The 15,642-nt window shown below is 31.7% G+C and overlaps 2 protein-coding genes across 2 annotated transcripts in view; one reads left to right on the top strand and one right to left on the bottom strand.

Annotated features, from left to right (window-relative positions):
- Positions 1-383: 383 nt before the first annotated feature.
- Positions 384-15,642, top strand: part of LOC129989434 (ras-like GTP-binding protein rhoA) — a 136,373-nt gene continuing 121,114 nt past the window's right edge. The window contains exon 1 of the mRNA XM_056097981.1: positions 384-513. Coding sequence (XP_055953956.1) covers positions 418-513 — 96 coding nt within the window. The 5' untranslated portion in view covers positions 384-417. The remainder of the gene's footprint in view (positions 514-15,642) is intronic.
- Positions 2,840-14,333, bottom strand: LOC129989426 (uncharacterized). The gene is made up of 3 exons (XM_056097969.1): positions 14,218-14,333; positions 8,654-10,073; positions 2,840-3,076 (listed from the first exon to the last, which is right to left on the bottom strand). The coding sequence occupies exons 2-3, from the start codon at positions 10,066-10,068 to the stop codon at positions 2,956-2,958; spliced, it is 1,536 nt and encodes a 511-aa protein (XP_055953944.1). The 5' UTR covers positions 10,069-10,073; positions 14,218-14,333; the 3' UTR covers positions 2,840-2,955.

Consider the following 15,642-nt stretch of genomic DNA (forward strand, 5'->3'; position numbering starts at 1 on the left):
TCGCTATTAATATTTGATGAAATATAGAGCCCAAATATAAAAAAAAACTTATATGGGTTTACTGGGAATGCGAATATTACTCGCATTTATTGGATACTTTAATGTATGAATAAACTGTAAAAGTGGTTGAAGATATTAAGTATAGAAGAACACCACTTTTAAAGCACCGTTTCGTGACTTGATTTTTTAATTCATTCTGACAGTCTAAAAATTGGGGCAATAAATATTTTGAATAAAAACTTTAGAATGGCTTTATTACTTTTCTATTTCGTTTTTATGATTTCATTTAGAAATAATTTATCAACGACATGCATGCTGCATTTTAGAAATAAAATATGGGTGTATGATGTATCAAGAAATTAATGTCGTTTCTTCTCCAGCAGGTACTGCTTAACTGAGAGATGAATTGAATAGTGGATGGAGGAGTGCTCGTGCAAGATTGTTCTCGTTGGTGATAGTCGATGTGGAAAGACCTCCCTTATACACAGATTCGTCAGCGACAGCTACACGCAGGTATGGTGCATTCAATAAGTTTAAATGCAGCATGGACTGTTATTTATATAAAAAGGTTGGAACTTTTCAGAAAATATTCTTGACGCGCTTTGATGAGTCTGAATCGTGATAATTTTGGATCAAATATGAATATCAAGACTCCCACTCGAGGGAGAAGTATTGGTATAATGTGCTCTTTTGCACATCTCACAGATAGAACACAGAGTAGAGGACAAACATGCTAGAACCAGTACTCGAATTCGGGACGCCCAGTTCACGGGGAAGATGCGCTACCCCTACGTCAGGACACCTGTATTATTTGATTATACATGAGTGAATCGCACATGTAATTGTATTAGTAAATGCAGGCATAACGGCACATGCAATTGTAATAGTGAAGGTAGGCATAATTGCATTAGTAAAGGTAGGCAACCTGAAGAAAATACTCTGTCATTTACAATCTATAATGCCATTTGCTTTTAAAATTCTTACTTCTACATTCTTTCTGACAATCTCCCACGCGACTTATTTAATTGCATTTCTTTAGTATATCGCACAGATAATAAAAAGAAATTTTATTTGAAAACCACAAGAGCTGTTTGACATGAGGTACAAGTATTTGCATTTCGGTTCGTATTTCATCTATTTCCGAGAAACACTCGGGCCCGTTCAGCGCACGTTGTCTCCTATTGTCTGGGCCAGGACTTCGTCAAGCGACGAGGGCTTTAGTGAAGAATTTGTTATGTTTCATTCTATATTGGCATTTTTTAAAGACTATAATAACTATTCTACCCATTAGCTAATACTGCAATTTTTATCTAATAGCTTAAATAAATCCAATTTCAAAGCATTTAAGCTAGCATGCCAGAGTCTCTGAAGGGGTTAAACTGAACTTAAAATCTATTCACTTCGCTTAAATTACCTTTTTGCACTTTGTTGTGTCCGACATTGCATTCTAAAGAATGACGAATTATCACTTGCTAAATTATAAAATTGTATAATGGTAAAATACCAATATTGTTTGGGGGTTATAAGGCAATCTTGAATATACTAAACACAAAACTGAATTAGCTTCTGGAGCTTAAAGGGTTAATTTCAATAAATCTTTCGACAACTAAAGGGTTGAACGGTAGGTATTTAATGAAGGAATACATCTTTACGAAGTATAAAGAAATTAATTTTCGACTAGTTTCGAGCCAAATGAGTTTCACTTTTTTATCGTATTTTCACAACCAGTCAGAAAGCTCATGACAACATTTAGTAACTGAAGATTACGAGCCGAGTTTATATACATAAAATTTCCCCTGCAGTAAAAACGTTTGCAATGACCTTTATTTCCTTCTGGCATTGTAGAACTGCCGGGAAACTTGAAGTTGTTTCTGCTACGATTTGTCTTTAAAATTAATAATTAAGGATTGGCAGGCGAGATGGAATAATTCCATCAAGAGATGAACAACCAGTCAACATTTTAAAAATGTCTCGGTTAACCGAATGGAGGGCGATTTTTTTTATCTTAGCCAAGTATACACTGGCCATGGTGCATTTTCCGTGCATCAAAGTCATTTCTCTGACGAAAGTTCGACTTGTCAATATGGCACCACAGAAGGTTCTATAAATCACTTCATCAAAGCCTGTGCACTATGGAGAGAATATAAACTCAGATGGCCAAGAAATTTGATACCTCTTTAAGTCAACTCAAAAAATTTCAGTCATTAAATCTTTTATTAGGGACATTGTCAAATCTTTTATATTTAGCTTTCTCCTAATGTAAAAAGTTAATACTCAGTTAATGTTTTTTATGCACTCATTAATGTTTTACAACTTAATATGCAATGTAAAATATAATTTTTTTAAAAATTTTCTATACCAATATGCGTTTTCTATAGATGGTTCTTTATTGTTTACAAGGAACTAATGTCATCAAGTGTAGCTTGTTTCTTCGTGCTAGGTAAAGTTGCTCTTCGGCGGACCCATTAAGTTTCCCTCATGGCCTCTGGTTAGCTCGGGGTATCGCACATTGTCTTTTTAAATTGCCATTATTTTTCAATAAGGGAATTACTTTTGATGCCAAATTAAACACAGTGTGAAATTTAAGTCAAAGCTAGCAATCCATGCACGAGCCCTGCTGCTTTTTTTCTGTATTTTAACCTATGGAAATGAGTAGATGAGTAGTAATATGAAACATTGAAATCTGATACAACTTCACTAACAAGATAGCAACAGTTTTTGAAATTGAAATTAAACTATTTGTTAATGCTTCCAAATCGCATTCAATTCTTGATAATAATTGAATTTGAGAAATAAGGGGATAAGTAATTATAAATTAGACAACATCTAGATGTAAATTAGATAATTTATTCACATTTACTATACAAAACTTCGAATGTTCTTTAAAACAATGCTCAGCATCACAGTAAAAATTCGTAAAACGTATAGTACAGATGGATGCAAAGAGCTTTACGTTTATTCATCCTCCAACAGCATTGCCTCTATTGCCTCTTCATCCACTTGAAAGTCCTTGTCCACCATGTCCAAGGACTTTTCTTTGACATCGTCGTCGTATACGACATCTTTTCCAATCAACCTGCAATAGTTTTATAGTTAATAGCTTAATAGAAGACTAGAATAGTTTATTTTGAAATGGAATAGAAAATTTCAATAGTCTGTGCCTTTTCTAGCACAAGAATATTAAAATATTTGAATTTCTAACGAAATAATTTTGTAACTATTTGTATATGTATTTGACCAAATACTATTTGCTAATTTAATTCTTGCACAATTTTGAAATGGAAAAAATCTTATAGCAGTTTTAAAGTCAATTTACAAGTATACAATATTCTCTGGCCAGCGTAAAATTTTCGACATGAAAGTTTCGAAGTCAAAAAGCACTGTTACGACTGATAAGAAATTTAAAGCTTCCATTTCACTATTACAGCATTAAAATACTTTAAAGTGCATAATAATTTCAATTGATTACATATCTTAAATGTTGGGCACAATTATTATCATAAATAAACGTAATTATCAAAAAAATTAACAAATCAATTAAAAATACAGATAAAAATTAAGGTAAACTATTTTTCTTTTACTACATCATTAAGCCATGTTACCATAAACAATAACATAAGTATGAATGGTTTATTATATAACCCTTGAAAATATTGCATCCCATTGAACTTGTTTTCTTGGTGCTAAATTGATATATTCTTTCAAGGTCAATTTTGCATTAATGAAAACTTCTTGGGATGATCCAGACAGTTTAAAGTGACTGATAACTAGTTTTACGTTTTGTAAAATATTGGTTACTTTTCAGCGCTATTCACCTTTTGCACTCGGATGGCGACTCTTACCATTCAAAACTGTGCATCATTGACATTTTATTTATATATTTAATGCTGATTGTTAAAAATGCCTACAGAGTAGTAAGATACAAATTAAATGGGAGAATTTAACTTAAAACAATTATATATATTTGGAAAAATAAACAGATCTTTGTATTAGGTGAATAAACACTCATCGAATTACTTTCCCTAGAGCAAAAAGTTAAAAGTTATGAAAGAAAATAATTGCCCTTTCACTCTAATATGTAGCATGTTTACCATATGCCCAGCATATTGACTTTCAGATCCAGTTTTAAAATTTTCAGGGCAGCAAAAAATAAATGGAAAAGGGCTTCCGAATGAAAAATAGTACAGAAAGGTAGGTTATTCTAAATCGAATGATAACTTCCATAAATCTGACATTGCACAGACTGACTGGGTCAAACTTTCGAAAATAAATCCGATTTTTTTTCTTAGTAAATTGAAACCAAACTGAGCTTGTTTACAAGTGGATATCCCTTAGGTAGACAAAAAATGCAGTCTATTAGACAAAAATTAAAAATAAAAACTGGGTACTAATTGAAATTTTAACCTGAATTTATTTATTTGCTATATATTTCTTAAAATGAAACGGATGCAAACAGCATTTACAATTGATTTCCTGAAAATAAAACAATGTAATTTTAGCATTAAAAAGCAAAAATTGAAATAATTTTAATTATCGACCCAACCTTGAAAAGTTCAGTCCTTAAGCAAAGGGATACACAATTCAAATAGAAAGTTCGTTGAAATTGATTGAATTTAATTGTTAAAAAAGCGTTTGTAAATTCATAATTATTGAATAAAATACATTTATTGATGATAAACTTAAAGCATTAACAATATACATAGAAGTCATGAAACAATTTTAAGTTTAACAGCATTCAAAAGTATTCGTGTTGAACAAGAGAAACAACTGTAAAGCTTTTAATTCATTTTATTCTGAAAAATTTCGAATAAAAAAATTTTGTAGCTGAAACAATTATAATTAGAATGGCAGATGCTTCAAGTCTTCATAATATATCTGCTAAAGAAATATTTTTTGATGCTTTAGTGTTTCTATTTATTGAAAATTTATTTATAGTACTTTTTACTATCCCTTCCCTAAAGCTTTCAAAATTTTAATATGCATATATCAATTTTCTTTTTAATTTATCAAAACGGATTAAAAAATTAAATTTAAAAAAGAAATAAAATAAAGGAAATTCTTACGTTTATTTATTACGAGATAACGTCTTTCATTGTGTCAAATTTATTGTTTAACTGATATTATAATTCTTAAAGCACTCATTGGGAACATAGCGTACCAAACTTCAAAACGTAATAAATTAGTAAAAAATCTATTTCCAATTTTTTTTATAAATTGGAAAGCATCTAAGCACATTTCACATAATACATTTCAAATTTCATACGTAACAGATATACAAAGAATGCAACAAGATTCCTTTATTCATATAGAAAATCAATTTATGCTTTGCGATAACAGAAACCCGATTGCAACACAGTAAGAATGTTGAATCTATTGCGTGAAAGAAAGGCCAATATTTGGCTTCTAATGAAGCCGAAAGATAAAAAGAACCTTTGACGGAGAGATTAGTCCATGTCTTGCCTCGGCAAACAGTTTTTAGAAAGCCAAAGATTAATTCGAGATTTATTCGGATGGGGAGACGCCATTATACCCACCCTAAGATCTTTTATTAGTCCCTTGATGGTAAATATTGAAAGAGCATGATCAACATTGTCTGGACTTTATTTCGTTGAGAGTTACAGTTCTTATCAACTGTATAACAGATTCCACTTAGTTTGAAACTGCGCAATAGATGATATAATATGGTAAATTTAATAAACTGAATTTAAATATTTTACAATTTTCAAGCAAACGTCAACTCAAATTTCTTCATCTTCTCCATTAAGTAAAAAGATATCCAGAAGGAGAATCCTTACAATTGCTACACCAAAATCTTTACACAAAACTTAAGAAAGGATTTTTTAATTAAGGGAAAGTTAAAAAATTCAAATTTTTTTCATAACAAATCAAATAATAGCATTATATCAATGATATTTATATAATATGTAATGACATAACGGACAAATAAGTTCTTCGAGCCGATATCGAAAGATCCCTTGGAGCCAGACTGCTAAAACAGAGTACGGGTGACGGGATTTCGATTTTTGCAAATCGAACATTGTGGACGGGTCATGAGATATCTCGTTTTCATGTTTTTTTCGGCTGAATCTATGCATAACAAACCAGAGGAAAATATTTTTGTTGCGTTACCAGGGAAACGCAACCTTCCACATTCTTATGACAAATGATTAGCGAAATAACTGAATGTCGACATTTCAAGAATGTGGAAAGAGTACCTTGTAAAGTGTTTAATTATTGTACTTTGTTATTTTAATGTTCGTGTTTTAATTTGTAAGAAAATAGCTTTTTAAAATGTAAATATCATAAAAAATAGAGATGTATAAAATAAAATATTTAAGAATACTTTGTTAAAATACCTAATGCAAATTAAAAATTTGCATATATGCATCTTATTGCTTGTCAAGCATGTTTCTAGAACGTTCAAAAATTGTGGTCCTTAGCACCGCGTTGAGCTCTCAGAACGCCTTACGCAGTGTGGTTAACGAGTCTCAATTTTCAAAGTCAAATATAACTCTGATATATTGTGTAATATTGTAAAATATCGAATGACATAGCAAAATATTGCACAACAAACTGTGCTACCAGGAAAGAGATCGGGAAAAAGAAAAAAAAAAAAAAAAAAAAGGCCACAGTTACCTTTTACATTTTCTAAGCTAATGATGCAAATTGGGATAAATTATGCCCCGCGTGCTGCTTACTACACAATTTACGATAAAAATTTCTTCGATCAAGGGATATCCATCTTTTATATGGATAAAATTAGAACTTTCGTAATCTAATTTAAAGCTGCGAACTGGAAATTACTACCACCTTTGATATGTTGATATTAAGAAAAGAACTTTAAAAATATTTTCAAAATAGGCTTGGATTATAAGTTTCCCAATTGTCGTACTTGCTAAATTTAACATTTTAGTGAAACTGTACATTGCAACGATTAGAGCATTCATAAGCCTTGAGGGCCATTTTTCTGAATTAAGTTATATCATGCAAATACAAAAATTTGTATACTGTGTTATACGAATAGGTTTGAAAAACTAATCGTGTGGGATTTTAATTTTTAAACGATGGTTATATCTATGCGGACAAATTAAGAAATACGATGAAATTTAAATACAGAAACAATATTTTAAATGAGAACGAATTAACGAAGCTAACAAGCATTTCGTTATGCATAACGGTCCAAAAATGCATCGTGGCAAATGAATCAACATATTCTTTGCAATCACGAGTAGTTTTCCTGAGAAAAACAGTGAAAGTTTAGTTTAATTATATTAACGTCCCGTTGTAAAGTAACACTAGGGCTATTTTGAGACGGACCTCGTAATTTTGAACCACGGTCAGATGACGAGGATGACACCTGAGCTGGCACCCTCCCTCTCCACACCACACCAGTGGGAGGACGTTTGGCATGACGGATTTTATGTGCAACAGACCCCCTTGCACGACGGTTCTTCGGTGGAATCGAATCCCGAACCTGAAATCCTAAGGCTCAAAAGCCAAGACCTTACCACCAGGCTACCGCTGCCAAAAGCAGTGGAAGTAAATATTAGAAGAAACAAAATTGCGATTTCAGATTTTGTACTATACAAGTAATGATATTACAATCATATGATTCGTATCAATTTCTCGCGTTTCTTCATGATTTTACTACTATACAATTGTAAAACTGTTCATTTTTTAAGAGCAAAAATCAATATTTTAATGTTAAATAAGGATTTTAATTTTGACAATTTTTAAATTGCATGGCAATTGTATAATCAAACAAGAAATTTTTAATTTAAAAATAAGCAAAAAAGGAAACCAAAGCTATTGCGTTAAACTTTCATACGCAAATTCAAAAATCGTTCTTTATCTTGAAACAAAAATATATCCTCAAAATATTACGTAATAAAACTTCTCCCTGAAGTCATTCGTTACTTGAGAAATTTTCTCCCACTGAGAATCGTTAATTGCAACAAACTATCCAAAGTGTCGAATATAAATGTTACGCGTGGGAGACGTCTATTGGGAACACAGAATCCATTTACACCAATTGCTCCATAACACGTTTTTGATCATTTGTATTTATCTGGCCTTTTCGGTTAGATGGTGTGTAACCTTAGACAGAATTTTTATTTTATATTATATAAAAGGAAAAATTCGAAACTTTAATATTGGAAAGCGGGTTTCGATTTCATAAAGGTATATACTCATACTTCATTTCTATATTTAAAACAGCAAAACCAAACTAATGGCCCGCTTCATTGCTGTAACAAGTTCGATATTTTGCATGAAAGCTTATATTTAGATATGTCAATTGGTCACCTACTTCAACCTCCAATTTTTTTTAATGTGTAAAAATATTGCAGTTCGTTTTAGAATACTGAATTGCAAAGAAAGCCCTTTTAGCATGTAATTATATATATTTTTTTAAGAAAAGGCAAAGATATCGTTCCTATTTAAAATTATTTCCAACATGCTTTAATAGGATAATTTACATCACAAAATATATTGCATTTTAATACAGGAATTCTGCTTATTTTTGCACAAAAACAATACTTTGTAACAGCATTTAATTAGATGTTAAATGGCGTAGATATAGTTCGTTAATCAAATAGATAACAGATAAGAAAAAATAATAATGGAAAGTAAATAGTAAGCCAGAAGATCTTACTTGGCTGGAGCAGGATGTTTTTTCACAATGGCTTTCTCCATGATGATTTCAATAGGAACTTTAATAGGCTTGGGGATAGGGGCTGGTATTCCTTTCAAAACTGGTACGAAAAATGGCTTCTTCACTGGAAACGGAACTTTGAAAGGCATAAATTTTGGTACTGGCACCGGTACAGGCTTCTTGACAAAGTAAGGTTTCGGAACTTTAACAAACTTGGGAACCATATATGGCTTGAGAATAGGAATTTTCTTCGGGATTTTCACAAATTTCTTATAAGGCACAATCTTGGGAACAAGTTTTACCTTCTTCACTATGTATGGAACAGGAACTTTCTTTGGCACTGCGAATGGTTTAAGAACTGGAATCATTTTAGGCTTTTTTACAATGGTTGGAACTGGAACAAAAGTTGGAACTGGGATATATTTGGGTTTTTCCTTAATTATAATATGTATAGGCTGTTTCACAAATTTAGGAATAGGCTTCGGGAAAGGCTTGAAGAAAGGTACTGGCAGTGGCTTAGGAACTGGAACTAGTTTCTTTTTCATGTATGGTTTCGGTACTGGTACCGGAAAAGGCTTTTTCACGAAATAAGGCTTTAATACTTTTACTGGCTTGGGCTTCCAGTACGGCTTCGGTATAGGTATATATTTGGGAATTTTAACGATTTTCGGTATCGGAACTAGTTTCGGGATCGGTTTTATCTTTTTTATAAAGAATGGTACAGGAACAGGTTTCTTTATAAACACGGGTTTCAAATATGGCACGATTTTCGGCTTTTTCACTATGACAGGTATTTTGACAATTGTTGGAACAGGAATTTTCTTCGGCACAAGCTTAGTGATTATATGAATAGGCTGTTTTACAAACTTTGGCACAGGGATAGGCATAACTTTAAACTTTGGTACTAATACTTTTTTTGGTACTGGTACAAGCACTTTCTTCTTATAAAATTTTGGAATAGGTACCGGAAAAGGTTTGGGGACAGCCATAGGTTTGGGAATAGGAATGTGCTTTTTATAGAAATATGGTTTAGGAATTGGTATTTTCTTGACGATTTTGAAAGGCTTGGGTATGAGCACTTTTTTCGGTATTATTTTTATTTTTGGTACAAAAAAAGGAACAGGTAGGGGCTTTAAAATAGGGACTTTCTTCAATACTGGTATTATTTTAGGTACTGGCACAAATTGTTTAACCGGATAAGGATGCGGAACGTGGACGACTTCCGGTTTGTCTCTTATTATGATCTTCACGGGTTGCACTGTCCAGTCAGATTTCTTCCCTCCCGGCGGGATGTGTGGAATATCTAAAGATTTTGATGTCCTTTTTGCTGCATCTTTTGGAGTTGAATCGAATTCCTCTTCCAGAAGACCAGATCCGATCGCAAACACCAGATTTAAAAAAAGCCAGATCTTCATTTTGTCTAAAATGCAAAATGTTCTGTTAAATACTATAGATAATGATGCAAGTAATAGTTTGAAATGGTTTATAGACTGAATTAGTCTAATTACATGTTATCGCAAAACTGAAACTATTAATTTCTACATTGCATTAGGCAAGAATTACAAGTATTTAGCTCGGAAAAAATTCCGAGTTTTACATTCTGGATAGTATAAAATCATAATTCAAAGACTAAGATAATAAAAATGTTGAGAAATATTTAATTTTAAAAAATCCTACTGATATTCCTTGCTACAGATTTAACGGCATAGAAAATTTCAAACCAGATTGGAAACCATTTTAATTTTTCAATATGTATAAAATATTAATACTAATACGAACAAAAATTTCAGAATTATCGAGTAGCTTATAAATTGAACTCTCCACGATCTACAAGCGTCAATATATTTTAATTTCTAAGACTTATCGAGATGGAGCTTGAATAAAAATTAAATCTGGAATAAAATAAACGCCTTAAACTATCAAATGCTTTAACGTTCAACAAAGTCGGATAAATTATTGTATTCAAAACTTATTTTAAAAACCAAGAACAAAATTCCAAAGTGGACAAACATTTTTATAAATTCTTGTTCCCCTCTTAATGTATTCCTAATTTTTAATTATTTACTATCAATGGATTTATCTGAGAATGCATATCAATTCAAATATTTATAGCATGTTTGCGGAAAAATAATTTTGCAATAGAATTGTTATTGCATATAAATAGCAAGTCGTCAAATTAAATGCAATAATTTTGCAAAAATTTCTACATTGAAGGCAAAAGGTTTGATGCAAGAAATTTTGAACATGCTTTCCAACGAAGTCGCTTCAACTTGTTCAAGCCACGGAAAATTCATATATGCTTCAGAAACTCAAATCAAATTGCAGTAAACCATGATCCTTCGTCAGAAATCAGATTTCTTTTTCTTGTAAAATTATACGTTTAAAAATTCAAATGATGAGACGGCAATTCCTGAAATTTAAATCTCATTTGGGACCGTTTACAGTCAATTAGTTGGATGAATAGTAATAGCAAGAAAACTAGAAGCCATTCAGTTAGAGAAAACATTAACATTCTTTCTCAACTACTAGAAATATAACTAAGAACCCGAGTTTTAGAAGAATAGAAACTGGTATTCCTTGCTTACTAGTAAGAATTTGATCAAAAGTGATTGCCATTATTTTTAAGAAAAATCAGCAGCCGTTTTTAAGATCATTTCATGAATTCAATAAAAATAAGTCGAATTAGAAAATGCTCGAGAGTTAGAAAATGTCGGCAATTTTGCTAAATTGCAGAAGAAATACATTAAAACTTCATAAATCAAAATAAAAGGTATATAAAAATAACCTAGTCAGTTCAATAATACTTGGAGAACTATTTGAAAATTTCCACGTTGATGAAGATAAACAATTATATTACAAAAATTGTCGATCCCCATAGACAAATCGACTTAGATAAATTTGCAGCATTTGAGTTTAGGGGAATTCTAAATACCTTTTCAACTTAGGAGAGGTTTATTCTTTAAATTTGAATGTAAGATGCAAGCTTTAATTTGAATCGTAGCACAATATGTTGTTGAAAGCAAATTTTGACTTCGAAAACTTCATTACTCACCATTCGTGTAGTAAAGTTAGATTTTTAAAAGTAGATTTTTATTTCCTTGATATATGATTTTTGGAGAAGCAAATCTCCACATTAATTATTCGTCCAAAATTTAAATACCTTTTCTTCAGCAGATTTCCTCCAAAACATACAACCAAGTATCAAACACGATATATGGATCTTTACCAAATCAAAAAATTTATTATAAAGATCCACTACAATAGAGTAAAATCGTTAATGAAAGAGACGAACTGAAACAAAGAGATCAGTGGTTACAGCATATTTACTTTTAATTAGAACCTCTAAATTAATAGGTCTTGAGTACAAGTTAAAATTTGGGCTAGTAATTCAATTAATCTTATAATTCTTCCATAAATTATTTATCAAATATGAAATTAGTTTTAAGTTTTTCATAATGCAACATTTTTATGTTGTTGTGTTGTGACTTATGGCACTTTACAAGCCCGCTGACAGTTATCTGTCAGTAATTTAAGCCGAATAAGGGTCTTGTTTTTTCAGTAGCGCCAACTAGGGCCAAAAGTAGTACTTTTCCACTCACTTGTCACAACCCTTTTTACGGGGCGGACTTCTTTCATGCGTTTCATTCATTCATTCATCCATCCATCCATCCACAGATCGTAATTTGGACCTGAATCAGAACGCAAGCCTTTGAACCAGTACCCCCAGTGGTATTACTCTCGACATGAAGGACTTTGTGACCACGGCATATTCATACGTGCGCCAGCCACCACACATACGGAGAGTCTTCGGCCGGCGAGGTTCGAACTTGCAACCCAAGGGAGGCAAATCCAAAGCCCTAACAACCAGGCTATTCCCGGCCACATTATTTTTATTAATTTCATATATTTTAGTTGCCATATCACATACGTTTCAAAATATAAAAGACCGAAAACTCCATTGAAACGATTGGCGCAAAATGTTGCGAAAACCCATATTTCTTAAGATGCAGATTCTTATTATAAAAAATCTGTTCAACAAATACTAGATGACCGTAAAGCGCGATATAAAACTGGTTCAATAGAAACCTATTGCGACTGTTTAAAAGCAATATTTTAAAATTTATAAAATGTTAACCAGTTAACTGCAGAATTTTCTTAAATCCCGCAAGTCAGTCTTATTAAAATCGAGCTATAACGCATAAATACATCGAATGTAATACAAAAGGTTTCACAGTAAAATTTGAAAAGAAAAATGAAAGAGAATAAGATTTTAGATAGACGGTTCCAAAAGACAGATTTAGATCGACGTGTATAGACTTCGAATTTATTCAACTGATTAATTAGATGCCAATAGAATGAAAGCTACTTCGAGAGATCGAGTGTTAGAAATTTTCATAGGAACTACAGCTGACCAAACTCATTTTCAAAAGTTGAGCATGTAAAACAGATGCATCAGAAATATTTCCATTGAAACTAAGTGCTGATAATTTGAATTTTTCCATTCATTAAACATTTAGTTAGAAATGTCTATTTCATGAAGCTGAACTCTTAAATATAGACAGTTGAATCAACAAGATTATCGGGAGTTTATATCTACATATAACCTCCCGATAATCATAATTAGTATTGCACGATTTAAAATTGGAGGGGGGGGGGTACAGCAAACAGGGATTGCGATTCACCAATTTTTTCTTCCTTTTTTTTTTATGGAGAAAAAATTATTTGTTATGTTGATGTCTTGTCGATTACTCGATAAGCCAGTGTAGAACTTCACAAAAGCCCTTTTAAACAATATTTTCTTATTTTTAAATTTTTTATTCTTATCTTATTCTCGGCAGAAAATATAGCTCGGAAGCAGAATAATTGCATCGTATTTCTTCTGTTTACGTTAATATTATGAATTTTAAGACAAAAATTCATGAATTTTAAAACCCCCCCAAAAAAAAATCGTGGGATAAAACAGAAATTTCAAACAATTCCTAGTTTTGCTGTCATTTTTTCGACTTCCTGCGCAGTGGTATTGAAGATTTTAGTCAATCCATAGAAGAGATTTTAAACTTATTTGAAGAAAGAATTCAACTTTTATCAGCTTTTATATCAGATCTTAACAATGGAATACATTTAAACTACCAATTTAGGGCATTCTTTTATTTTAATATACTTCATTTAAATCTCGTTCAAAAGGATAGAAAGATGTGTCTTAATCTTAAGAAATTCGCCAGCTATGTTATTATAAATTTAGAAGAATCTTATTTTTTACAAGTGAATGACATTTTGCTTTATAACAGAAGAATCTGAATGCATTAAAAAAGTTTTATTTCTATGGCGAAAGACTATAATATAGAATTATCGAAATACTCTATAGAGGAAGATATATATATACACAATTATTATATAGTTTTTTTATAAAGATCTTGAATTAAAATCATACAAACAACTTTCTATATTCCTAACTACAAATTTGTTAGAACCAATTTTTCAATGCCCAACGAAAAGAAAAAATATCAAAAATTACACAATTCTACATTCAAAATAAATTCAATTCAGAAAGCACTTTAACTCACCTTTGCTGCTCGATACCTTAAAAAAGGTACCGTTTCAGCCCTTCGAATTTCCAATTGAAAAGAAGGGGGAACAAAATCTCAAGATAAAAAAAATCGACTTTAGATGTGAGTTTTGCACGTGACTTGTTACAGAGCCAATCGCGGACAATCGCTCCTCGTCTACACGTCTTCTTCACATTTTCCCACCCCCAAGCGGCTCTTTTATCGAACTTTGATAAACGATTCTAGAAAAGTGGTGGAAAAAGAATTCTTTCACTCCTTTTTCGCGTACTGTTGTGCTTGCAACGTGTAGGACATATTTTATCTAAGTCCCTTTTGAATAATGGCGAGAGATAACAGTTAATACCGAATAGCTCTTTGCACGTCTGTTAACGATGGTACAGAATTCCCTCAAGAGCATCCGTGGACAATAGATTTTGACTTGGTGTATTCTCTGGAGCTATTGTCAAAGAATCTGTTATGATTAGTGACTCTGAAATCGTATGAATTGAACCATGAATGTCGAGATTCAAAATGCTAATGGTCCCCAAGTCGTGGTTGTAATCGATTTTGTCATTAGTGGTAATTTACATTTGTGATTGTTTCAATTAGGTTTAAAGCGGAATAAAGCAGGAGATTTTCCTTTTGATATGCATACCATATTGTGGAACTGTGATTATACTAAAATTTTAATGTTGCACAAATTGCTTTTTTAGTGTATTCTTGAAGAGTTTCAGCATATCACACTCTTGATTTTAGGAAACCTAATATCTAATGAATTGTTAAGCAATTTTTTGGTCCTTATAAAAGTTTTCCAAGATAGATTTATTTTCAGCGTTGCAAAATATCTGTGCATGTTTCTGCTTTTGGTATGAAGGCACTTCGATGTCAAGAAAGGATTGCTGCCCCTTTTTAGTTCTAAATTTCGCAATGACAACCCTATAATCTTGGTTCGAATTTAGGAAAAACAGTCAATATTTAGAAAATTGCAAAGTGTTTTTTTTATTGCGAGCGAATGCTGCCTGACGTTAGAACGCAGAATTTTTTAGAGTATACGAATAGGTGCACATGGTGGGCTAAAGGAAAATCTTGGATGGAAGTGGAAGATTCTAGGCTAGAAGTTGGATTTCACCAATAATATGCGCACCAGTGTCTATCATCTTTGGCCAAACCGCCTTAGATCAGTTAAGGTCACAGATTTGATTTAAATTTCTTCTATCCAGTATTATGTTGTAAATAAATTACAATTCTTAAATATGCACCATAAATAGAAATAGTTGTTTAATCACTTACGTATAATATATAGAAAACTTACATGAAAAGAAGACACTAACTTGTTCCCTTTCAGCAGACTGTTTAATTTCTCGTTGTTTTTATACGATTATTAATACCTTAAGTAATTTATTTTAACTACCTGTTTCATTTTTTACAAAAATATTAAAAGCA

This window comes from Argiope bruennichi, chromosome 2 (genome assembly GCF_947563725.1).
Source record: "Argiope bruennichi chromosome 2, qqArgBrue1.1, whole genome shotgun sequence".
NCBI classification, from domain to species: Eukaryota; Metazoa; Arthropoda; class Arachnida; order Araneae; family Araneidae; genus Argiope; species Argiope bruennichi.